The sequence below is a fragment of the Schistocerca gregaria genome, chromosome X (genome assembly GCF_023897955.1).
Source record: "Schistocerca gregaria isolate iqSchGreg1 chromosome X, iqSchGreg1.2, whole genome shotgun sequence".
Taxonomy (NCBI): Eukaryota; Metazoa; Arthropoda; class Insecta; order Orthoptera; family Acrididae; genus Schistocerca; species Schistocerca gregaria.
This window is the reverse complement of record NC_064931.1, coordinates 531,513,331-531,540,428: the sequence shown is the minus strand read 5'-3', so window position 1 is coordinate 531,540,428 and position 27,098 is coordinate 531,513,331. Positions and strand designations below refer to the sequence as shown.

The 27,098-nt window shown below is 42.5% G+C and overlaps 1 protein-coding gene across 2 annotated transcripts in view; it reads right to left on the bottom strand.

Moving 5' to 3' along the window:
* Positions 1 to 19,540: 19,540 nt before the first annotated feature.
* Positions 19,541 to 27,098, bottom strand: part of LOC126298869 (pre-mRNA-splicing factor 38B-like) — an 85,484-nt gene continuing 77,926 nt past the window's right edge. Inside the window, exon 9 of one of the 2 annotated variants that reach the window (XM_049990383.1) lies at positions 19,541 to 19,913. In XM_049990383.1, coding sequence (XP_049846340.1) covers positions 19,562 to 19,913 — 352 coding nt within the window. In that variant the 3' untranslated portion in view covers positions 19,541 to 19,561. Of the gene's footprint in view, positions 19,914 to 26,551; positions 26,955 to 27,098 lie in introns of those variants that run through there. The other variant, XM_049990385.1, reaches the window with a different exon arrangement.

The following is a 27,098-nucleotide window of genomic DNA, read 5'->3' as shown; positions in this document are numbered from 1 at the left end:
ATGAAAAAGGTTCTGGAGATGTTCTTCTGTGGTGGAGCCAGTGACGACAATGTTGTCCATCTAATTGATACACCCAGGGACAGTGAGCAATAATTGTTCCAAGAATAGCTGAGAGAGAGCAGGGGCGCTGGCAACCCCAAATGGCAATCGTTGGTATGATAGAGGCCGAAAGGCGTGTTAAGGACCAGAAACTGCCGGGAAGCAACGTCGAGAAGAAGTTGATGATAAGCTTCTGACAGGCCGGTTTTAGAAAAATACTGGCCACCCGCAAGTTAGTGAACAATTCTTCAGGTTGGGGCATAGGGTAAGTGTCGATGAGGCATTGTGCATTTACAGTGGCTTTAAAATAGCCACAGAGACGAATATCACCATTGGGCTTAGCAACAACAACGACAGGAGAGGACCACTCACTGGAAGTGACAGGAAGCAAGACCCCTGAAGTAGTGAGACGATCCAGCTCCCAGTTTACTCGATCCCGAAGGGCCACAGGAATGGGCCGAGTCCGAAAAAACTTAGGCCGAGCAGTGGGTTTGAGGGTGATATGAGCTTCAAAGTCGTTTGCACGGCTTAACCCAGGAGAAAAAAGGGACGAAAATGTCGTCGACAAGGAATCCAATTGAGTATAAGGAATAGCATCAGAGACGGTATTGACAGTCATCTATGGAGAACCCAAAAACGCGAAAGGCATCGAAACCAAAAAAGATTTTCTACGTTACTCTGGTCGACCACAAATATGGGAACAGTGTGAACGACGGATTTGTAAGATACCTCAGCATTAAATTGTCCCAAGAGAGAAATCTTCTGTTTATTGTACGTCCGTAATTGCCGAGTGACAGGTGATAGGAGCGGAGAACCCAATTGAAGATACATCTGAAAATTACTTATAGTGGCAGCAGAACCAAAGTTCACCTGCATGTGAACATTCCGACCAAGGATTTGGACTGTGAGAAATAACTTCCCTGAAAGGGAAGAAGTGCAATTGACAGACAACACAGAAGCAGAATCAGAGTCACAGTCATGAACGTCACGTGTGCGGTCGTATTTGCAAACGGAAGACACATGATCCTTCTTTTAGCAATTGTGACACACGGCCCAACGTTGGGGACAATCCTCGCGTGAATGTTTTGTAAAACGCCGCGTACATGAAGAAAGTTGCCGTGAGTTTTGTTGCAGTTTCTGAGAGGGTTGTTTACGGTTAGGCCGAGGCTGTGCGTGGGAGCGTACTGCGGCCACGTCGGCAGACGGGGACATGCCGCACGCGTCGTCAACAGCGCACAGAGGTTTTATGTCCCCGACGTCACCCCACGCCTCTGTTTGTGCTCCAGCGCCGCGAGAAATTTCATAAGACTGCGCGATGGATAGGACTTCAACTAGAGTCGGATTTGCCAACTGAAGGGCACGTTGCCTCACTTCTTTGTCGGGCGCCGACCGGATAATAGCATCCCGTACCATGGAATCTGCGTAGGATTCTTTGTGAACGTCAGTAACAAATTGACATTTTCGACTGAGGCTGTGAAGCTCAGCAGCCCAAGCGTGATAGGATTGATTCTGTCGTTTTTGACAACGATAAAAGGCAACACAAAAGGCAACCACAGGCGTTTGCTTATGAAAATATACTGACAGAAGTGAGTACATTTCAGCAAAGGACAAAGACGCAGGATCTTTCAAAGTAGCCAATTGCGACAACAATCGTTACATTTGAGGTGAAATCCATGAAAGGAACAGATACTTACATGTTTGTTCGTCCATGACATGAAATGTCAAGAAGTGCTGTCGAAGACGTTTTTCGTAATCAGACCAGTCTTTTGGCGTCTCGTCGTAAGGAGGAAAAGGAGGTATAGACAATGACGAGAAACGGCCCACATTGGATGCCGCGACGAAATCTTGAATCACCGATGTGAGAAGCGTTTGCTGTTCAATGAGACGTTGCAATAGTTGCTCTAAAGTAGCCATGGAAACCTGTGGGTCAACGATGAAAAGGAAAAATCCCATCCTTGTCGCCAATTGTTTATAACGTCAAGTTGAACACACATATTTCAAAACGACACAACACATGTAAGTCACTGAGAAAGTTGACAAAGCAAGACATGTGAACACGGTGATATTCAAATGAGTACTGAGCCCAAGTCTAGCGGCCGCTGGCTGGCTGGCCGCTTAGGTGGCGCTGCTGCTGCATGGCTGGCAGTCAGCGCCGCATGTAGAGGACGCGCCTAACTGTGCGGCGGCACTTTGAATGATCGGCGAGTCACAACAAAAATATTGCTTAAATTGCGTTTGTAGAATGGAAGCAACATGGAGGAACTTGTATGTGTGTAAAAGAAAATGTAGATTATAAGAGTATAGCCTCTGTGAGAAAAGTAGGTAGTGTAAGAAACTGAAATCTCAGGTGTGGAGTCAGTGTCTGAAAAAAAACTATTATTTTATGTGTGTATATATTTACTGTTAAAATTTTTTGTTATTATATATACATTTTTTTTTAACTGGACCTTCCTGTAGACAAACTCAAGACAACTGGCAAAACAGTAGTACTGTGTGGTGATTTTAATCTTGATTTTCTGAGCCATAGCCCCCACAGAGAAACATTCTTAAATAATATAAAAGCCTACAGTCTATGTCTGACTGTTAGCTCTTCAACACATGTAAGAAAACGTAGTGTCACTCACCTTGATCAGGTACGTGTAAACATAGACAAGTGTACATAAGAAAACTTTGCTACCAGCTATAGTGATCACCTTTCGCAATTACTAACCATACCTGTAAATCACATTTCAACCAGTGGGCAAAATATTATGCCTAAAAGGACTTCTAGCCAGAAAAAATTGAACACTTCCAGTACCTACTCAGCAAATAGCCTTGGAGATAAGTGTACAACACTTTTACTACCAATGAAAAGATGGAAAATTTTTGGTCATTCTTAAGCATAACTTTGACATAGCTTTTTCACAAAGAAGTGATTTTCAGAAGTGCAGACAGATTTGAAAACTGGATTATGTTGGGCATTACAGTATCCTGTAAAAGGAAGCAAGAACTTTTTCTGCACTCAAAAACTCACAACAGTCCAGAATTTCTTAGTTATTTCCAAAAATACAAGTTAGTTTTGAAATGCATTATAAAAGAGGCAAAAATTAAGGAAAATGAGAAATATATTATGAAGTCAGTCAATAAAACTAAGCCCATGTGGAAAGCTGTGCAGGACCTTATGGGGAGAAAGACAATTCAGAAAAATATTGTGATATCACACAGTGGTGAGAATGTCACTGATCCTAATGCAGTTGCAAACAACTTGAATTCTTATTGTGCAACTCTTGCTGGTAAATTAGTGAAGGATAAATTTGGTAATCCACCTAATACAACATTGAAAGAACTTTCTTCTTTTGAAAAAAATAATAAACCAATGTTCCTCAGTCCAGTGGGCTCAACTGAATTCCTAAATACCGTTAATGCACTGAAGATTAATTATTCAGCTAGTATTGATGATATTCCAGATTATACCATAAAAATAACATCAAGACAAATACTCTCCTTTTTTAGACATATGGAATTCATCTTTATCAAGTGGTATCTTCTCACAGCAACTGAAAATGGGAAAAGCAATACACCCATATAAAAAAAAGTTATCAGCAATGTAAGGGTAATTATAGGCCTGTGCCACTACTGTCTGGGTTTTCAAAATTATTGGAAAAGAAGTCTCTGGTAGAGGTGTATAAAAAAACTTTTACCCAGTAATATAAAGTGTCTGACAGACAGCAAAGTGAAATTTGCTAACCAAACTGAGAAAGTTTCTGCTTGACAACTCCCTCTATTCCGTAGAAGAATTTCTATTATTGTAAAGTGTAAAAGGTGGTGGGCAGGAATTACTAACTAACATCTGTATATACTTTTTCCTTATTGTAAAAAAATTAAAAAATAGGAATGTTCAGAATGTAGCCATATGTCCAAATTAATCTGCAGTGTGAATGTGTAATGACCAGTTCCACATCATTACGACCTGTCTGCGAAGTGATCCATGAAACATGTTACTAACTAACTAACGGCGCTATCAAATATCAGAGTTTTGTGTCAGTTGTTGTACACATTACTTGTAACAACCAGCACTGCTGAAAAATATTTTCCAATCCTCCCCAATTGAAGACATAGCTTCACAGCAGAATGACAGAAGATCGTTTCAATAGACTGGCGCTGAAGCACATCCATCAAGATATTGCATATTTGATTAACACTGAGAAAATGTTGGATATCTTCTGTATAAAACCACAGGAAACTTCCATTTTATCATGTGTAATGATGATTGTGATAAAATTATGACTGTAAGACAATGATATTTCTAATAAGTATATTGTACACAATAATGACTGTAATAAAATTAATTGTATTATATAATATACAATCTGTATACATGGTGATTCAGTTACTCCCACAGCCGGCTTTTATGCATCCACAATTCCTTAGATACGACACGGAAGGTTTTCATACTCTCTCACGCACTATGTGCGAACTAGTCGTCCTACAGAATAAATGAACAGGACGTTTATGCAGAAAATTTAATGTAGTTAAGTTCTGTACTGAGATACATTCTTGGTGGAAGCCACTGTTTTCAAGTTATTAAAAAAAACGCGTTTAAAGGTCACTTTTGTATGTTTTTCCTGGATAATTCGAAAACTACGCCTTTTGCGGAAACATATCTCAGTGCATTAAATTTCCTACAAAAAGGTAAGCTCATTTTTTCTGTAGGACTTACAGTTTGCGTGTAGCAAGTGAATCTTGCACATGGTATTTGGAGGCATTAGCGTTTGCATAAAAACCATGGTTAAGGGCAGCCAAAAATATATATAAGTTTTTGTTTTAAAATTAAACTCACAAAGACAATAAGGACATGTTGACCCTTCTAATCCATGCCCTCCCCCACCCTTCCCCCTCCCAGAAAAAGTTCTGTATCTGCCACTGATCCCATCTAATCTTCAACTATTTAGATATGTTTTTTTTTCCAAAACTCTCAGCATCATGGTCACTTAGCTAATGGAATCTTGAAAACCACCCCTGTATTTCAGACTCCTTTCTATCTAGTTTGTTTAAATCTAAGTGAAAATATCTTACAACAATACTAATTTGGTCCTTTATTGGTGCAATGGGGGTTGTGTCTACGGTAAGTGTAAATAATGGCTGCCGTCTAATTTCAACGATGATCCACTCTGCAATAAAATCATTCAACAGGTCTATCATCTTATGTGAATTTGTGAGATCATTTTATTTTATTTTATTTATTTATTTTTAGTTTTTCCATTTGCATGATGTGCCCTCATAGGATGATCATATCTGGATACAAGGTCTATTATTTTTAAGAAATGTCCCTATTTCAGATTTATGATGGCCACAGAAAGAAACTTGAAATAGAGCAAATGTCCTTCTTACATCCAGTATTTTAGAAACTGTAGCTTTCATTTGGTCACGCACTTCCTCAAAAATTGTATTAATGTTTTGCAGCATTTCCACACACTGTAAGTAATTCACGGATTTTAATGTGTAATATAGGTTTTATGTACTTTTATTTTCGTACTCTGACCTTGCCAACCATCAATTTGTCCACCATGTCATTCATTTTCTCTCTCTCTGTATAACGAGCATGCTACGCAATATACTGGATTTAAAGTAGGCATCAGCACAGCCAAAATTGTCCAATTTTCTGATATGTTTCAGTAAAATTGTACTAACAATTACAGCAAAATGATTTTTCTTATTAGTGTCTCTAGGGGAAGGACCCTGAGGCTTGCATGGCCTGCTGTCCATAACTTTTAGTTTAGCCTCTTCATTCAGTTTACCTTAGAATAATACTCTGTTAGTGATAAAAGATGCATTTTGTTTATTATTTTGAAGTTTAGAAGAAGGATCTGTTGGTGTGGACTAGTGCCTAATGCTGGTGGTCCATTTTCAAATTGCGCATCACCAGAATTTACACATCACTGATTTTCACAGCTTGTATTATGTCCTCTGGGAAAGAGCAAAATTTCAGAATCTTGTCTCCTTTCATTTCTGCAACTGTATTGACTTTTACTTTAAACTTTTAAATCTTCATACATTTCTTCAATTTCACTCTCACTACTAATTTTAGTACATGTCTGTTCTGGGCCTGCAGTGTTGTCATTTATGCCATTGGGTCTACTAGATACATACAGGGACTGGACAAAATCATGAAAACACAAAAAAATACAACACACCACCATGTCTAATATGGTGTAGGAAACACATTGGCATTCAAAACAGCTTCCAGTCATTTCAGAATGGATAAATAAATGTCCTGTAGGGTTTTCAAGCGAATGTTACCATTCTTCCTGCAAAATGATAGCAGGTTCAGGCAACAATGACAGAGGAGGATCGCAATTACGCATCCTTGTCTCCAAAGTAGACCACAAAGTCTCAATTAAATTGAGATTTGATGACTGGGGTAGCCAGGAGAGAAGTGACAGTTCGTACTTGTGCTCAGAAAACCAGCCCTTGATGATGGGAGCTGTGTGAACAGTGGCCCTGTCATCTTGGAACACAGCATGACAATTTGGCAACAAACATTACACCATGGGATGGACCACATTAGCGAAAATGGTTTCATAATCCTTGGCAGTAATGCGATCTAGCAGATTAACCATGAGATCCATGGAATATTACGATTTTGTTGCCAAATCACTGAACCCCCGCCATGTTTCACCCTTGGGACCTAAAATCAGCAGAAGTTGGAAACGGAGAGAAGCAAACTTGTCCAACCAAATGAAATTCTTCCATTGCTCCAAAATCTAGGTTTTATGGCTTAAGCAACAGCTTTTCCTGCTACAGGTACTTGCAGCAAGTTTTGGAATTCCACCTCATTCTGCAATTCCCTGCTTATGGAGCTCCATTCATGATGTTTTGATGCTGACAGGGTTCATGAGTGCAACACTCAGTTCTGCAATAACTTTTGCAGCTGTTGTCCTGAAGTATGGAAGTGTGCTATCGACACTTATGGTCCTAGATGTGCAGTGAAGCAGCTGTACTGTTGCACCCATGCACTGTGTCCAAGGAAGAGGTTTGGTGATGGAAATGTGACTGGAATTGATGAGAGTTGTTTTGTCAGTGGCATACATTTAATTTCCATACCTTGCTGGATATTACAAACAAACTGTTATATCTAATGTCCGTACTGGCTCGTTACACTGGTGGTGTGGCTCGATCTCTGATCCTGGAAGGCATACAATCCAGTGATAAGCAGTTTGTGTGACTGTATGAACCATGTGGAACAAAGGTTGTGTCTCTAAATGGTCAGTTTCTGGCGTGGCCTGTAGAATGGCATGTCTTTCCTAGACAGATGAAAGACACCGTGAAACGAACAAATGAGTAAAACTTTGTATACACATTTGTGAGCGGTCATGTTAACTCGACCCACATGGTCCTCTGTGAGAAAGATTGGAGGTGTATGTCATGTAGCGCTGTCCAGCTGGTACTGACTGCCTGGTTTGTGTTGTCCAGGTCAGTGCACGTTGCTCCATTACCAAAATTTGGAGTAACGGTAAATCTGCATGCAGCCTAGTGAATTCTGTGCACTGTTCGTTTGTGTCAGCTGTGACTGAAGTTCTGCTGTTCATGTCCCCCTGAATAGGTCAGGCGTGCACTACATGCCGGAAGCGGCTACAAGGGTAGCGGAGTACGTGTGGAGTGCACATGGGGGTTTTTTAGGTTAGAGAATTCCCTCCCTAGGCCTAACAAGATGCCTCCTGAGACGCGGCATGGTAGGAGTAGGCAAAACGGAACAGGGAATAACAATATTAATGAGCTAATAATAAACTGCAGGAGCGTCTATAGAAAGGTCCCAGAACTGCTCTCATTAATAAACGGTCACAACGTCCATATAGTACTAGGAACAGAAAGTTGGCTGAAACCAGACGTAAACAGTAATGAAATCCTAAATACAGATTGGAACGTATACCACAGAGACAGGCTGGACAGTGACGGGGGAGGCGTGTTTATAGCGATAAGAAGTGCAATACTATAGAAGGAAATTGACAGAGATCCGAAATGTGAAATAATTTGGGTGAAGGTCACGGTTAAAGCAGAGACATGGTAATTGGATGTCTCTATAGGCCCCCTGGCTCAGCAGCTGTTGTGGCTGAGCACCTGAAGAATAATTTGGAAAATATTTCGAGTAGATTTCCCGACCATATTATAGTTCTGGGTGGAGATTTTAATTTGGCGGATATAGACTGGGAGACTCAAACATTCATAACGGGAGGCAGGGACAAAGAATCCAGTGAAATTTTTTTAAGTGCTTTATCTGAAAACTACCTTGAGCAGTTAAACAGAGAACCGACTCGTGGCGAAAACCTTCTGGTGACAAACAGACCCAAACTATTTGAAACATTTAACGCAGAACAGGGAATCAGCGACCATAAAGCGGTTACTGCATCGATGATTTCAGCCGTAAATAGAAATATTAAAAAAGGTAAGAAGATTTTTCTATTTAGCAAAAGTGACAAAAAGCAGATTACAGAGTACTTGACGGCTCAACACAAAAGTTTTGTCTCAAGTACAGATAGTGTTGAGGATCAGTGGACAAAGTTCAAAACCATCGTACAGTATGCGTTAAATGAGTATGTGCCAAGCAAGAGCGCAAGAGATGGAAAAGAGCCACTGTGGTACAACAACCGAGTTAGAAAACCGCTGCGGAAGCAAAGGGAACTTCACAGCAAACATAAACATAGCCAAAGCCTTGCAGACAAACAAAAATTACGCGAAGCAAAATGTAGTGTGAGGAGGGCTATGTGAGAGGGGTTCAATGAATTCGAAAGTAAAGTTCTATGTACTGACTTGGCAGAAAATCCTAAGAAATTTTGGTCTTATGTCAAAGCAGTAGGTGGATCAAAACAAAATGTCCAGACACTCTGTGACCAAAATGGTACTGAAACAGAGGATGACAGACTAAAGGCCGAAATACTAAATGTCTTTTTCCAAAGCTGTTTCACAGAGGAAGACTGCACTGTAGTCCCTTCACTAGATTGTCGCGCAGATGACAAAATGGTACAAATCGAAATAGACGACAGAGTGATAGAGAAACAATTAAAATCGCTCAAAAGAGGAAAGGCCACTGGAACTGATGGGATATCAGTTCGATTTTACACAGAGTACGCGAAGGAACTTGCCCCCCTTCTTGAAGCGATGTACCATAGGTCTCTAGAAGAGCGTAGCGTTCCAAAGGATTGGAAACGAGCACAGGTCATCCCCATTTTCAAGAAGGGACGTCGAACAGATGTGCAGAACTATAGACCTATATCTATAACGTCGATCAGTTGTAGCATTTTGGAACACGTATTATGTTCGAGTACAATGACTTTTCTGGAGACTAGAAATCTACTCTGTAGGAATCAACATGGGTTTCGAAAAAGACGGTAGTGTGAAACCGAGCTCGCGCTATTCGTCCACAAGACTCAGTGGGCCATAGACACGGGTTTACAGGTAGATGCTGTGTTTCTTGACTTCCGCAAGGCGTTCGATACAGTTCCCCACAGTCGTTTAATGAACATCTACATCATCAAAGTAAGAGCATATGGACTATCAGACCAATTGTGTGATTGGATTGAAGAGTTCCTAGATAACAGAAGGCAGCATGTCATTCTCAATGGAGAGAAGTCTTCCGAAGTAAGAGTGATTTCAGGTGTGCTGCAGGGGAGTGTCATAGGACCATTGCTATTCACAATATACATAAATTACCTTGTGGATGACATCGGAAGTTCACTGAGGCTTTTTGCAGATGATGCTGTGGTGTATCAAGAAGTTGTAACAATGGAAAATTGTACTGAAATGCAGGAGGATCTGCAGCGAATTGACGCATGGTGCAGGGAATGGCACTTGAATCTCAATGTAGACAAGTGTAATGTGCTGCGAATACATAGAAAGATAGAGCCCTTGTCATTTAGCTACAATATAGCAGGTCAGCAACTGGAAGCAGTTAATTCCATAAATTTTCTGGGAGTACGCATTAGGAGTGATTTAAAATGGAATGATCATATAAAGCAGATGCCAGACTGACATTCATTGGAAGAATCCTAAGGAAACGCAATCCGAAAACAAAGGAAGTAGGTTACAGTACGCTTGTTCGCCCACTGCTTGAATACTGCTCAGCAGTGTGGGATCTGTACCGGATAGGGTTGATAGAAGAGATAGAGAAGATCCAACCGAGAGCAGCGCGCTTCGTTGCAGGATCATTTAGTAATTGCGAAAGTGTTACAGAGATGATAGATAAACTCCAGTGGAAGACTCTGCAGGAGAGATCCTCAGTAGCTCAGCATGGGCTTTTGTTAAAATATCGAGAACATACCTTCATCGAAGAGTCAAGCAGTATATTGCTCCCTCCTACGTATATCTCGCGAAGAGACCATGAGGATAAAATCAGAGAGATTAGAGCCCACACAGAAGCATACCGACAATCCTCCTTTCCACTGGAATAGAAGGGAGAACTGATAGAGGTACTCAGGGTACCCTCCGCCACACACTGTCAGGTGGCTTGCGGAGTATGGATGTAGATGTAGATGTTTCTGTGGTACCACCACCACAAAGATGCCCCTTTGGAGAGCGAAGCACTGTGGATGCAAGAAAGCAGAGTGATCAGTCTGTGGTGCACATGTGTTTAGAGCTTGTGCACTGCGCGATGACATCAGGTAGGTCAATGGTGGAAGGGCGGCGGTTCGTGGCGTCAGCATGTGGCACTGGCAAATGTGCGATGGGTGTGTCTCCATGTGGTTAGCTTGTGATAGCATCAGCAGCCAGTGCTGGATACAAACTGTCTGTATCAATATCCAGTGTAGTCATGCAGCCTCAAAGATTGATGCAGGGATAATTTAATAATGACGCAGAGTGTTCACTAGTGTTACAGTTAATACACTACAACAGAATGAATTTCAGTATTTTAATATTTCAGAATACATCCAGAATGACAAATCTAAGGTTCTTCAGTAACAGTGTCCCACAAGTTTGCCGAAGGACTCAGTCATGGAAGCATGGCACGGTACTTGATCTGGCCTCAATGCTCAAGACAGGAGGGATACTGAGACTGCATGCTAAATATAAACTTGTGCCAGTATGGTGTTACCATGACTCGAACACGGGTATCAGAGCTGCAACGGGCAAATCCCGTGGCACAGAGGACGATGTCCAGAGGTCAACACGAACACAAGTACAAAAGCCAATATGGACCGAACTGGATTCAACACCCAATGCAGTGAAGGCACAAGGATGTGAGCGTGAGTCCATGAGATATGACAGAGAAGCAGACATTGATGTGGGAGGTGGTGTCCGAAGCTTGACAGGAAATACTGGCTGTGTGTGCGGCCAGCTGGTAACAGGGACTCTATAGCAGATGGTGGCTGGGGGGCGCCAGATTCTAACAATGTATGACAGCTTGAGGCACATACATGCTGTGTAGTGTGGCATGTTGGTTTGATGACACAGCACAGGCGTTTGAAGCATTTGCAGCGGCTGGCACACATTACATAGTCTGCTGCCAGCTGTGTTGGTGGTGACCTGTACACCTGTGGTGTGCACAGTCTGGGCAGCAGTGCCGGCTGCCATGCTGAGGTAGTGGGAGCCACACACATCACAGTGTGATGACAACTGAATGCAGCTGTGCATCACTGGCAGCTACAGGGGTGGGCACTGGCTGACCACTGGTTTAGGGAGTATCGTCTGTTGTCAGATCCTCCACCAGATCAAAGAAATGAATGGTTGCTGAAGTGGGCAAGATGTAAGCCAGATTGATGCTGTCAGTTGAGCCCCCAGATGGCTTCATGTTGCACTAAATGTCCAGAGTTTTTTTCTCCATGTGGCATCACATGGTGCAGTCTGGAGTAGGGCAGCTGGAGCGGTGGCTGTACTGTGTGAATACACAACATGACCTGAGTGCAGCACTGCTGATTGGAATGCACAAATAATGTCCTGGTGCTGTGCCTTGTAGATGTTGTGCCGCGTCACTGCATGTGCTCAGAGCCCGGCCATGTGAGTATGCAAATTTTTCACCAGGGTGAGGGCTGCGGAATTGTGTGGGAGTGGTACTTCCTCTACAAAATCACCTAGGATTGTCAGAGGTTGTCCATAAATGAGGTTGGCATGTGATGTGTCGATCTTCTCTTTGGCGTTACTCGCAGGCCCAGCAGCACCAATGGAAGTGCCGCTATCCAGGCAGTGTCATGACACGTGAGGGTTGGTTTTAGAGTCCTATGAGGCCGTTTGGCCATGCCGGCAAATGCCAGATCGTAGCTTGTGGTTCTGTGTTTTCGGATACCACATAGTCTCGTGACATGCATGAACAATGCACAGTCAAACTGTTGACCGCAGTCAGTTGTCACGTGACTGGGGCATCCGAAATGTGCCACCCAGGTGTCAATGAAGACAGCAGCGAAGGACTCGGCAGTGATTTCCGCTATGTGCATCACCTCCAGTCAGTGAATGAAGGGATCAACCATAGTAGATATCACTTGCCTTAGGAGAGAGGGAGGAAGGTGACGATAACCATGTGAATGTGCCCAAATTGGCTTGTTGCGTTGGGAATGTACCAACAGGTGCGTGGTTTGCCTCCCAACGTTGGTGTGCTGGCAAGTGGTGCAAGAGTGTGTCCATTCAGGGCAGTCCTTCCAAAGTCTGGACCAAACGAAATGCACAGCCATGAGGATTGCAGTGGTGTTGGTCCCAGGGTCTGATAGTCCATGGACTCAGTTGAAGGTACTTCAGCAGAATTTCTCTGGAAGAAATTGTCAGTGTGTCCCAGTGGAAATGTCGGACCAAATTTTCCATGTAGAGTTGCGTACAGACACTAGCTCCAGTTGCAGGCTGCTGGAGGTATCATCTGGCTTCTACTGATGGGCAGAGTATTTCACTTTCACATATACCACAAGCAGTTCCTGATCATTAGCACTTGAAGCGTGTTGTGATCCCAATAACTTCTTTGAGAAAAAACGAAGCAGCTGCCAGTTCCCACCAACATGATGTTTTAGTGCCATGCTGAAGGTGGTATGGCTGACGTTCATCACTATGGCCAAGTCTATGTCATGTACAATGTGCACAAGCAGTGTCGCTTCTACAACATTCCGTTTTGATTCCGTGAGGCTCTGCTCCAGTGCAACTATCCAATTCACGAGAGTCTTCCCTTTTGAGCTGGGACAGGGTAGTGTTTTAGGCATATGTTCTTGCTTTGTGGCAGCGTTGGGCAGGTCACGGTTATAAAAGTTCAACATGCCAAGGTAACGGCATAATTCTTTATGCATCTGTGGATGCAACACATTCAGAACCCCTTGTACTTTCTCCGGTAGTGGCATCGATCCAGTGGGGGTGATTAAATGACCGAGGAACTCGATTTCTGTCACCCTGAATGGGCACTTCAGTGGGTTGATATCAATTCTGGCTTCACTCAGGCGCTCAAAGATGGTGGCAGCGATGGAGTTCAGGTGACTTTGAGAACAACAGGATGTCATCAACGTATGCAAAACAACATGGCAAGCCTTGGAAGACGCCATCCAGGAACCAATGCCAGGTCTGGGCTGCATTCCAAAGGCTGAACGTCATAAACAGAGTTTCAAAGGGCATGTAGACAGCTGTTTTCTGAATTTGCATGCCACTGGAATTTGTGTGTACATCTTTGCACAATTTATAATACTAAATATAGGGCATAGCTAAACGTGTTGTACTGGATATCGATCTGGGACTGTTTGTGAATTAAGGGCGGGATAGTCCAGACACAGGTGACACTAATTGTCCTGTTTGGGAACTAAATGAAGTGCAGACAACCTTGGGCTGCTTGATGGCTGAACAATGCCTTGCCACAACATGGTCTCGAACTCAGCCTTTGGTGCCATGAGTCAATTTTCATGAGTCGATGTGGGCAGCAAAGATGTGGGTCGGCCAGGTTTAGTTATCATGTGGTGCACCATTGAATGCTTGATGCCCTTCAGTGTGCCAGATGGGTGGGTGAGTTTAGGCAATTTCTCCAAAATGTCAGCATAATGTTCAGGGCACATCACAGACTTTATGCTAGAGAATGCTACCTGCCAGTGTCATCCCACTATCTTTAAAATTGTTGTCACATTGTGACACTGTGATACTGTATGTTCAGCGTGCAGTCCTGACCTACATTGATAGAGGGAGTTCAACTGCTGATCTAGACAGCACATTCTCCAGATCTCTCACTCAGTGAAAAAATGGTCACTGCTTGCTAAGACTGGCATACCACCACTCACCAGTCACTATGACTAATTAACTCTGGCAAAGAGAGAAAACTGTATCGAATGACATATCCATATATGTCATTTAACCATAGTTCAACTCTATGCCCAACACGGCGAGACTCGTTGTTCCTCAAGATGGCAGCTCTGTGTATTAAAGCTCTTACCCTGTTTAACCTCAGACAACTTACACACTTGCAATTCTTCAAGCTTTTCTGGCTATCTGTTGACATCTTGGATATTCAGGAATCCAGCCGGATATTCGTCATTCTCGCATGATATTTCAACAGCGTGCCTCGCTGTCATCTTCAGGTGCTACCCGAGACTGGTCCTTGTGTCGATAGAATCCAGTATTTATGCCTGGAAGGAGTTGGGCGTTCTGTCTTCAGTCCGCACCGAGTCGAGTGTTCCCTCTGTGGTCCGCGTCCACCAGACTCGGCTCCAATGGACCCCTCCAGTCGTGGATGTTCCGACTGCCGTCTGTGCCCGTTTTGACCATTCCCAAGGGTTGTGGAGATCATCTGAGGTGTGTCGGACCCGATCTGAGATGTTGGGTACTCTGTCTCATGACTGTTACTATGATTTCCACTTCTGTTTTGTGCTGGGCGCTCCATAATCGGTCCGCGCCATGTCGTGTGTTCCGTCTGTGGCCCACGCCTACCAGACGTGGCTACATTGACCCTCTTTGGTCGCCAGTGTTCTGACCGCCGCCCGCACCAGGCCTAGCCGTCTTCTGAAGTCGAGTTCATGATCTGGCGTGTGTCAAATCTGGTCTCTAATGTCCGACACCTTGTCTCATGTCTGTTCTCTCGGTCTCCGCTTCTATTTCTTGTAGAATCCCGGAGTGTCCGGCGTTGAGTTTTCACAAGTTCAAGTGCTGGATTCCAGGCAGTGCTGATTTGGGATCCCGAGTCATAGTTGATTAGATTATCTGTGACCTTAATCTCAATGGCTTCTTCAATGACACTGACTCAAAATCTTGAGGTCTGTGTCACAATCTTCGTGTCATTGTAATCCACTGAGTGACCAAGTTCCAGACAATGCTCTGCTTTGGCTGATTTAGTTGCCTCTCTGAGTCTGGTGTGTCTCTGGTGTTCCTTACACCTGATGTTCACAGTTCTGGTGGTCTGGCCAACATATGACATCCCACACTGGCATGGTATGCTGTAAATAGCTGGCTTGCGTAGCCCCAGGTCATCTTTTACATTCCCCAGCATAGCCCCAATTTTGGTGGGTGAGCAAAATATGCTCTTGATGTCATATTTCTGGAGAATTCTGCTGATTTTGGCAGAGATAGGTCCAGCGTATGGCAGGTACGCCATTTTCTTTGCCTCTTCTGGTTCTTCTTCTGGATTCTTTGGCTGATTGGCAGGTTGAAGTGCCTTCTGGATATCTCGAGAGGAGTACCCATTCCTGCTGAACACTGATCGTAAGTTCTGTGGCCAAACTATCAGGATCTGACAGAGTTTGTGCTCTGTGGACCAGTGTTTTGAGCACTCCATTCTTCTGTGCCAGATGGTGGCAACTGCTGGATTGTAGGTATAAATCAGTGTGGTGCTGGATTGTAGGTATAAATCAGTGTGGATAAGGCAAAAAAGCACTTGGGTTGATATGTGGCACAAGAGAGTGCCTCCTCTTCAAACCTTTCCACAAATAGGTTGGCCACCCCTTCTGTTTGTTCCTAAAATTGACCCCCATATAGGAAGTACATCGAGGTCAGTACATGCCTGAATAAGTCAAGGAGAGCCACATCGAACTTCTCTCCAATAAGCTCAAGTGACTCCTTCAGTGGTACCTGTGTGAAGAGAAACACCACATCGAAACTAACCATGATGTCTGTATGTGTGATGTGTTGCTGGCTCAGCCATTGCAGGAAATCCTCTGAGCTCCGGATGTGAGATGCACATTTACCCACATGTGGTGTCAACATAATATTCAGGTATGTCGCAGTAGGGTAGGTTGCTGCGCCAATATTCCTGACAATAGGTCGCAGAGGAACCCCATCCTTGTGAACCTTGGGGAGTCCATACAGTCTAGGTGGTGCTGGCACTTTGGGACACAGCTTCTTGATGACTTGTTCAGGCAGGCCTGTCTCCTTCAACAGAGCCGTGGTCTTTTTGTCCACTTTCTCTGTAGGGTCACTTCCTATTGACCTGTATGCAAGATCCTCCAGAAGTTGTTGCACCTTTCTGTCATATTCTGTTTTCTTTAGGATGACTGTGGAGTTCTCCTTGTCTGCGGGCATCACCACAATGCTGTCATCCTTCCGGAGTTGCCTCAGTGCTACCCTTCCATCACCAGAAACCACAACCGTTGGGGATGGCCAAAACGGGCGTGGACAGCAGTCGGAACATCCGCGACTGGAGGGATCTATTGGAGCTGAGTCTGGTGGGTGCAGACCACAAAGGGAACACTTGGCTCGGTGCAGACCGAAGACGGAACGCCCAGCTCCTTCCAGGCATAAATACTGGACTCGATCGACCCAAGGACCAGTCTCAGGTAGTGCCTGAAGAAGACGGCGAGGCATGCTGTTGAAATATTGTGCGAGAAAGACGTGAATATCTGGCTGGATTCCCGAATATCCAAGATGTCAACTTACACACTTAATCATGAATTATTCTTACAGTATTGTATATACACACTATCTTCATCATTTGCTACCCTTCCTGGAGCAGTAGTTTTAATGGGCAGCAATGTAGTTCTCATGTCACTAAGCAGTAGTAGTTGTAATAATAATAATAATAATAATAATAATAATAATAATAATAATAATAATAAGTGATTTATTTTTTTTTGGGGGGGGGGGGGGGAGTAACTCCTCATTAAAAACCTGGGGCCATCTGGCTCCAGATAGTAGCACCATGTGAGGGGCCCTGCCTGGGGTTACAGGGGAAATCTGGTCAATGGTCTCAAAGGTGGAAGAGGAGTATCAATTCCCAATGGCAGGGAGAATGGAAGAACCATTCAGAGATACCATTTCAGTGTCTCCTCAGAGTGAAGAGCGAGCAGTTGACCCAGTATCTGTTCATCTGGTTGGTGTGGCTGCAAACAAAACTCTGGAAATAACCACTCCAGTTCTATCTACCTAGTGAAAGTTGAACTCATTAACTAAGTGCAGACATGAATTATGAGCAGAATACTACCAATACCCTAGGTGATAACCAATCTTCCGGTGCCCACCTTACCATCGCAACTGGACTATCGGATTCTGGGGAGTTTGGCTGGAGTCTGGAGACATGGAGTCTGAGACCTGTGGCAAACTTTATACTAAACTGAAAACATATATAGAAATATTGAACATTAATACGCTAATCAGATCAGGGAAACTGCATGCAATAAAAAAGATCATGGATGAACAAAATAGCCTGATACTGGTAATTCAAGAGACCTTTATAACAGATGACAACACTATGGACTGCTCAAGAGCGAAACAGACGGGGAAATGAGCAAAGGAGCTTCATTCGTGTGAATGGTCTTTGCAATCAATAAGAGGAGCCTTTGATCAGTAACAGACGTAAAACAAATAGACAACTGACTGACGATGAAGAGACTGAAATGTGCCAATAAGTCTTACACGACAATTGACGAACTTGCACCAATAAACCAAGATAACATGAGAGACAAAAGAGGAGATGATAAGTGCAATTACGCTGAGAGATGAGATTCGGAGGATCAATAGGACAATACCAGAGGCACAGATTTATCAACAAGAATGGACAAGGATAACTGAATTATGTTAACAACACAATATACACATCATGTTGACACATTTCAAAAAGAGCATAGAGGTTACCAGTCAAATCCTTAAGAGAATACCAAATCAACCATGTAGGTACACATAAGAACTGCAGGTAAATCACAAATATACAAGTCAGAAGAGACTCCGATCATTATTTCACCAGAATCAAAATTAGGCTGACACCAAATAGAAAGACCCTGCTGACAAAGTTCGATATGACAAAATTAACATCAAGGTTCAAAGCTCAAAGGGAGGCAGAGATAGGCACGGCATGAGAAGAATTCAAAGAGAAGAAAACCAGTAAAGTGAAAGAGGAAATTCCTCTAGCTAACAGAAGAGATCCATGGATGAATGACACACCATAAAGCAATTACGAACACGAAAACAATGTACACCAAATGTAACAACAAAACAGAAATTAATCTGGAAACGTATGTAGCAGCAAGAAAGTAACATAAGGAGAGTCGACAAATAATATGAAATGGATCAGTTAAAAGGAATAGAAGAGGAGTCCCAAAATTACAACAAATTATAACCCATGAGACTTCAAACATTTAAAACCAGAATCATTGGATATCAACCACAAAATCTGTTTCAAAGAAAAAGGATGGAGAACTGACACTAGGAAACTATTTCAACTAACTATTGAATTGAACTGAACCAACAGAGATTCCCAAGGGAAACGATAAATCAAAAGCACCAGATGAATTGAAGATCAAGAGAGAAATTAAGAAATTGGAAAACAGTAGAACAGCAGGAGAAGATGGCATCATAGCAGAACTGTTAAAGAAAGCTGACCTCAGTACCATCAGTGAAACAAGTATCCTCCAAAATATACGCAAAACTGGAGTAATATCAGAAGACTGCACGTCTTATACAAACTCTACATATGAAATGGGATAGGACCGATGTTAAAAATTACAGAGGGATATCTTTAACTGCCTGTTACATACAAAATTATGTCACAGTAACTGCTAGATAGGACACAGTTCCAATTGGAAAACAAGTTACAAGAATACCACCCAGGTTTCAGACCGGGAACATCCTGTCCTAAACAGATACTTAATTTAAAGACAGTCCTGAGATGCCAAGCAATGAGAAGAGGAGAGACCTCATGCACCTTTGTAGACTTCAAAAAGGAGTACGGTTCTATAGATGGACAGTCACTGATCCAGGAACTAAACGAGGTGCCTGAACAAGAAGACAGTGAACATTATCTGACAGACACTAACACACACCAAATGTAAAATTAAATTTATGGGATAGTTATTGGAGACTTTCGAGATTATAACATGAGTGAGATAGTATAATTGTATTTTACCAATACAGTACAGCATCGATTATCTGAAGTAATTGGGGGACATGGGTGTTTGGAAAACTGGTTTGTTCAGATAATCGAACTGTACATGCTTATTTGCCAAAAAGAAGTACTATACAGTAAATTTATTCATAAAAACAGGTATCTCTTTTAGTATTACAAAGTAACATACAAAGACAACTGCAGTAGGAATATATAGTATGTGGCACAGTTTATTAAACAAAAATATATACATATTACATATGCATTTTGCATGAACAATACACACAGTATACAAAATTAATATTTAAAAAAATCCTTTATTTTCGTCTGTCTAAGCAAGCCTACACACTTACGAGCAGCTAAGTCACGTACGTTTTTCATTACAGATATCTGAAACTGGTCATTTTCATCTTGGGCTTCAAACCATCGCAAGGCAGTATCTAAACAACTGAATGCCTCAGAAGCTGTTGGTATACTTTCATCTTCATTTTCTGGAGCACTGATTGATGAGATGCTTGCAGTGTCATCTTTATCAGTGACGACGTTTACAATCTCACTGTCCAGCATGATTTGGTGTCCTGGATCTGCATCATCGATATTCATCCATTCATGAACGTCTTCTTCATCACATTTGTGGCAATCTACACTCCTGGAAATGGAAAAAAGAACACATTGACACCTGTGTGTCAGACCCACCATACTTGCTCCGGACACTGCGAGAGGGCTGTACAAGCAATGATCACACGCACGGCACAGTGGACACACCAGCAACCGCAGTGTTGGCCGTCGAATGGCGCTAGCTGCGCGGCATTTGTGCACCGCCGCCGTCAGTGTCAGCCAGTTTGCCGTGGCATCCGGAGCTCCATCGCAGTCTTTAACACTGGTAGCATGCCGCGACAGCGTGGACATGAACCGAATGTGCAGTTGACGGACTTTGAGCGAGGGCGTATAGTGGGCATGCGGAAGGCCGGGTGGACGTACCGCCGAATTGCTCAACACGTGGGGCGTGAGGTCTCCACAGTACATCGATGTTGTCGCCAGTGGTCGGTGGAAGGTGCACGTGTCCGTCGATCTGGGACCGGACCGCAGCGACGCACGGATGCACGCCAAGACCGTAGGATCCTACACAGTGCCGTAGGGGACCGCACCGCCACTTCCCAGCAAATTAGGGACACTGTTGCTCCTGGGGTATCGGCGAGAACCATTCGCAACCGTCTCCATGAAGCTGGGCTACAGTCCCGCACACCGTTAGGCCGTCTTCCGCTCACGCCCCAACATCGTACAGCCCGCCTCCAGTGGTATCGCCACAGGCGTGAATGGAGGGACGAAAGGAGACGTGTCGTCTTCAGCGATGAGAGTCGCTTCTGCCTTGGTGCCAATGATGGTCGTATGCGTGTTTGGCGCCGTGCAGGTGAGCGCCACAATCAGGACTGCATACGACCGAGGCACACAGGGCCAACACCCGGCATCATGGTGTGGGGAGCGATCTCCTACACTGGCCGTACACCTCTGGTGATCGTCGGGGGGACACTGAATAGTGCACAGTACATCCAAACCGTCATCGAACCCATTGTTCTACCATTCCTAGACCGGCAAGGGAACTTGCTGTTCCAACAGGACAATGCACGTCCGCATGTATCCCGTGCCACCCAACGTGCTCTAGAAGGTGTAAGTCAACTACCCTGGCCAGCAAGATCTCCGGATCTGTCCCCCATTGAGCATGTTTGGGACTGGATGAAGCGTCGTCTCACGTGGTCTGCACGTCCAGCACGAACGCTGGTCCAACTGAGGCGCCAGGTGGAAATGGCATGGCAAGCCGTTCCACAGGACTGCATCCAGCATCTCTACGATCGTCTCCATGGGAGAATAGCAGCCTGCATTGCTGCGAAAGGTGGATATACACTGTACTAGTGCCGACATTGTGCATGCTCTGTTGCCTGTGTCTATGTGCCTGTGGTTCTGTCACTGTGATCATGTGATGTATCTGACCCCAGGAATGTGTCAATAAAGTTTCCCCTTCCTGGGACAATGAATTCACGGTGTTCTTATTTCAATTTCCAGGAGTGTATTTACTGCCTACACAAACCGAAACATACTTCATGGGCACTTAATTGAAACTATTGGAACAGGTGGTGGGGAGGAAGGGGGGGGGGGGAAGGCAGGAAGGAAGGAAGGTGATCATGTAGCATCTTTCAAGTCAATATTCTTATGATTTCTTAAGAGACTTTCTTCTCCATCCTCTTCTCTTTCTAACAATAACTTACACAACAATTCTTTCCTGTAATATCGTTTGAAAGTCTCAATAACACCTTCATCCATGGGCTGTAATAAGGAGGTTACGTTAGGTGGAAGAAATATTACCTTTATGAACTCATCTTTTTCGTTTAAAGTATCACATGACGGATGAGTTGGTGCATTGTCAAGGAGAAGTAGTGTTTTCTCCCTCTTCCCATTCTTTAGCTGATGAGCTTTTACAGAGGGTACGAAAACGTCCAGAAACCACTTCATATTCTCTGCCTCGTGATGACTGGGTGTTGTGTGATGTCCTTAGGTTAGTTAGGTTTAAGTGGTTCTAAGTTCTAGGGGACTGATGACCATAGATGTTAAGTCCCATAGTGCTCAGAGCCATTTGAAACCACTTCATAAAAGTCGTACTATCCATCCAGGCACTCTTTTGTGAGGTGTACACAACAGGCAAGGCTGACATATTAACGTGCTTGAAACAACATGGTTTTTTACTTTTACCAAATATGAACATAGGCAGTTGGTGACTTCAAATAGCATTAGCACAAGCCAAAGCTATAATACGGTCCTTGCTTGTTTTAGGACCAGGTGCTGCTAATTCATGACGTGAAACAAGAGTTTTTCTCGGTAAAGCTTTCCAGTTAAGTCCAGTTTCGCCAGCATTGTAAACGTTTTCAAGAGCATAATCTTCTTCCCTTAATACGTCCCTTAGTTTGACTTTGAAAGAATCAGCTGCTGAAAAATCAGCCGAAACTTTTTCTCCCTGTATTGTAAGCTCACGAATGCCGTGTCTTGACTTGAAGCGTTTTAACCAGCCCGTGCTCGCTTTAAAGTTCGAAGAACCTCCAAGTTTTTCATTGAACTGCATTGCCTTCTCACACAGAATGGGACCTGAGATAGGTTCTCCTTCCGATCACTTTTGTGTAAACCACTTGTAAACAGCATCACCTAGATCTGTGTTAGTGGTAAGCTTCATAGTTTTACAGCTTGTTGATCCATCAGTAGAATCAAGCATAGCTGTAAAATTTGGTATGCTCGTGTTTTTTTTTTTTTGTTTTTTTTTTTATCCGTTGTTGTCAACTTCCCCACCTGGTACTCATTGGATAAAGTGGTTGCAGATTCACCTTCTTCTAACCTTTTAATCATCTCATACTTGTCCCTCATAGAAAGGACAACACGTTTATGTTAAAGCATTTTGTATCGTAAAGTTCACTTCTGCACACAGCAGCACAAAAGTGGTCATAACACAGAACAGAAGGTGACTGTTTGCACCATGAGAAGCTCTTCTTGGGGAGGCACAATCCTTCAAACTGTGCGGAGCGGCACGCCTCAACTCTAAGCTGGCGCAGCTGTTGCTGTGAACAGCTTTGATACTGACGCTACTTCTACTGCCAGTGCCAAGCCGACAGAAGTGTGCTGATTGTTGAAACACAGCGACTGGCGGATTGCCCGATCAGCAGTGCCTTGTGAAGGCCCCATTAGAAGCAATGTTCCACCAGCGGTGGACCAGTGTGGCGACTACTGTGGGAAACTTTGTTTGGGAATGAGGGGGATGATGGACGGTAGGGTGGGAGAGTAACAGGAGCGAGTGAGTACACAGTTCGGTTAAGCGGTCGTTCGGTTGACCGACATTCGGATAATCGACACTCTACTGTATTATTCTATGTACGATCAGACAGAGTTATCAGGAAAAGAGAAAAGAACAGAAGATACAGACTCTTCATAAATAAGTCAGGCTAGGAAGGAAAATGGCTGATAGTTTGCTGATGATCTGGTAATATGTCCCATACCACAGCAACTGCAGTTAGTAAATAGCAGTCCTGAAAGAGAAGGTTGAAAAAGTCAGACTACAGATTCTCTTTGAAGAAACAGAATAGATGTCAAATCAAAAAAGATGTACCAAATACATCTTGACAAAGCATGGTAAGATCAAGAGAGTTCACAAATTCAAGTATCTTGCACAGATGATGTAGGCAAATGGAATAGAGGAAGACACCAATGAACAAAGAAATCAATAGATGAGTAGAGCATTCTGAAAGACTGGAAACATCTACAATAAATCATGCATATCATGTAGTGTAAAACTGAGATGACCACTATTATCAGGCCAGAAACTTTATATGCATCAGAAACGGTCATGGATTGGAAAGGTGTACTAGAAAACATCAAGAAATTGGAAAGAAGAATCATGAGAAAAATCCTAGGGCTCAATAAGACAGAAGGAGGCTACAGATTGCAGAGCAGACAAGAGACCAAATAGATATCTAACACAGAACATGACACGAAGAAATAAAGACAGAAATTTTGCTGGCATATCAACAGAATGCCGCCCACCTAACAAACTAAACAGATCTGGAATCATGAAGAATGCCAACATGACACTCAATTATGCAAGAAAGCACGAAGTACTCAACTGGAAAATGAACCAAGAAATGAAAGACAAGAACAACTTGTCAGATGAAAGGAAGAAAATACATGGTGAGAAGATGGAAAAAGTATAATAATAATAATAATAATAATAATAATAATAATAATAGGAATGGAATAGTATAGCAAATAGTTGTAGTCGAAATAAATTTCTGTAGCTTGTATGACAAAAATAAAAGCTTCATTGCTCTATATTTCCTGTGCCCACTTCACAGCTGTAATCAAATTAGTAGTTTGACATAATACATTCGTATTTCAAGGAGCTGACACAATGTGAAGGGCTCAGCAGTCAGAAACTTCTTGGAGGATAATTTAGTAGCAGTTATTAATTACAACATAATGGTATGTTGTGATCATGGACTGTTAGTAACATTATTCTCATATAACATACCATTATTGATTATTCAGAATACTATAAAATGTCAGCCTCACCACAAAATGTAAACTGCAATATGAACATAAAGTATTACAGGTGAATACGACTACACAACTTGATACTGTTTAAAATACTCCCTCCTCCTCTGCATGCTCAGCTACAAAGTTTGCTCACTGGGCGCAAAAACGCAGTGTGTGTCAACGGACTACATACAAAATTTTAAATTTTGCAAGAGAAGTGTGTTGGACAAATGTGGACAGACGAAAGTATTCAACAGAATTTGCTCAGCCAAACTAAAATGTCATGTCACATTAAACAGTACCATCCAAATGCTGGTCTTATTCTGACAGTCTATTGAGAGGAGTTATGTGGGTCTTTAATGTATTATTTGTTCTATCGCAATGAGTGCACTGATTGATGGTTGATACACTGATATTGGGACACTGTAGAATCCATTAGCCATATTTCAACACCTGCCTTGCATACTACAATGTTGAACACATCATGGCAAAATCCATTTTTAAAAGCAGAACAGTCGAAGCACACAACTAGATTTTGTGGGTTGGCGGACATGCTTTTGCTCTGGCTTTCTCAGCCTTGGCTGCAAAGCAAACATGCGCCCACCAAAGAGAGAGACTGTGATGAATATGGGCTTTACCATCTAATATTTGTTGAGGAAAATGACAATCATGACTGGCAAACTATTGTACTTACCGAGGACTCAGTATCGCCCTCAGAAAACAATGGTCTGATAATTGTATCATGAAAATGTCGTAATCCCATCAACTTGATAACTATTTATTGAGGCAGTAATCTCTTTCCATCGGGATCATTCTCCAGTGCACCTGTTCACAACAAGGTAAGGATGATTGACAGAACAGAATGAGATTACTCTTCTCAACTGACCTACTTCTGCACCAGCCCACAACTCCATCTAAACGGAATGGGCAGAAATGAAATGGAGAAACTGGCCTAACCCTGCACTAAGAACCTGAGATAGCTTTTGGAACATAACCTGACAGACAAGGAGGAAAGTGGTAGAAAATAATATGTTTGCTGCCCACGTCAAAGACTTCTTTCCTCCTGCAATGCTTAACAGCTGTTGAGATTGAAAGCTTTTGGACAGATGTTATTTGAGTTCACAAATTCCTACTACTTGTAATTCCAACCTACTCATTTCTCTAACCTACCTGCTTAACCCATTAATCGGCCCAACATCTCATCGTAACAGGAAACATTGCATCAGAAAAAGAGTAGATTGCATGAAATGTTTGACAAACTTCCAGGGGTCATGGGAGGTCATCAAGATGTTGCATACCTAACACAACATATTACAAGGCATAGGGGATTTTTTGAAAACAAAGAAAGTTATTCAAATGAAATGGGTAGTAGATGGAAAAGTCGTGCATCAGTATCTCTTGCCGAATGTAACAGCCTTGGAGAATTGGATAGGTCAACCTGCAGTTACACAACAGATAAATTTGACAGTGTCACATTTGTAACAGGCCCTATTGCTAGTTTGAATACCATGAAGAAGAATGGATGTTTGGAAGATGGAGGGTGACATACCAATACATTTTGGCTATAGATGACATGAACATATCATACGCTCCAGTTGAGAACAGAGAAAGGTGATCAATATGCATCATGCCACAAAAAGCCAACCATAACAGCAACTACACACACACACACACACACACACACACACACACACACACAGTCAAATGCTGACTTATGGAATGAGCCCTATTATTGTATAAATGATGCATCTGTGCACAACACTGAATTCTCTTTAATTGCCCATACATTTTGTTGGCTAAAAATTTGTAGAATCTTTCAGAATTTCCTTATATGAGTATGATACTGACAAGAGGTAGGAATCTGATCTAAGATCTGCACATTACCAAAAATGGCACAAAGGGTATGATATAGATCCCATTCCTAAATAAAACTTTTTTGTAAGGGCTTTTCTGAGTTGCTTATGTATCTTTTTGAGAGGTCCTTGTATGTTAGATGTCTTCATGACTGCAACATTGAAAGCTGTGAAGACCACCAATAGTATCATCACCTTCTTAACCCTTGCATGCTATTAGCTCTGGAAAAACATACTGTATGCCTGGGGTCATTTTTGACCCCAAAGTTATTCAAGCAACTTTATGGCGATAAAATTTGAAATATGTCCACAAAAGTAATTAAAATTTATTGAGAAACATACGCACGATGTTGATATTACAACCCCATAGTTTATTAATATAATTAAGTAACATGTAAATTGTAATTATTCACTAAAGTTGTTTGAAATATGAAAACATATTTTGTTTAGTTCCAAAAATTATTTAAACACAAAATATTCATAACCCGCACACTATGTAACAATACTATAATTAATTAATACTATGTGTAGTATCACTTACATGGAATTTTATTAGAAATACACTCCTACTTGCTCTCCGTGTCATACGATGAATGATCATTACACAACACACTTATCCTAGCGTGTTCTTTACAGACAAACTTGTGACACCCATCACATTGTTAATTCACTTTCTTGTTATTTGACCTTGAGCAGAAATCACATCATTTTATTTTCAGATTTGGAACATCGGCTTCCTGGTTATTGTGTTGTTTTTCCTTTAGAAGATCCTTGGAGGCAAATGGGATACAGGAAGAAACCAATGAAAAAAAATCAAAAGATGAGTAGAGCATTCTGAAAGGCTGGAAACATCTACAATAAATCATGCATATCATGTAATGTAAAACTGAGATGTTACAACACTGCCATCAGGC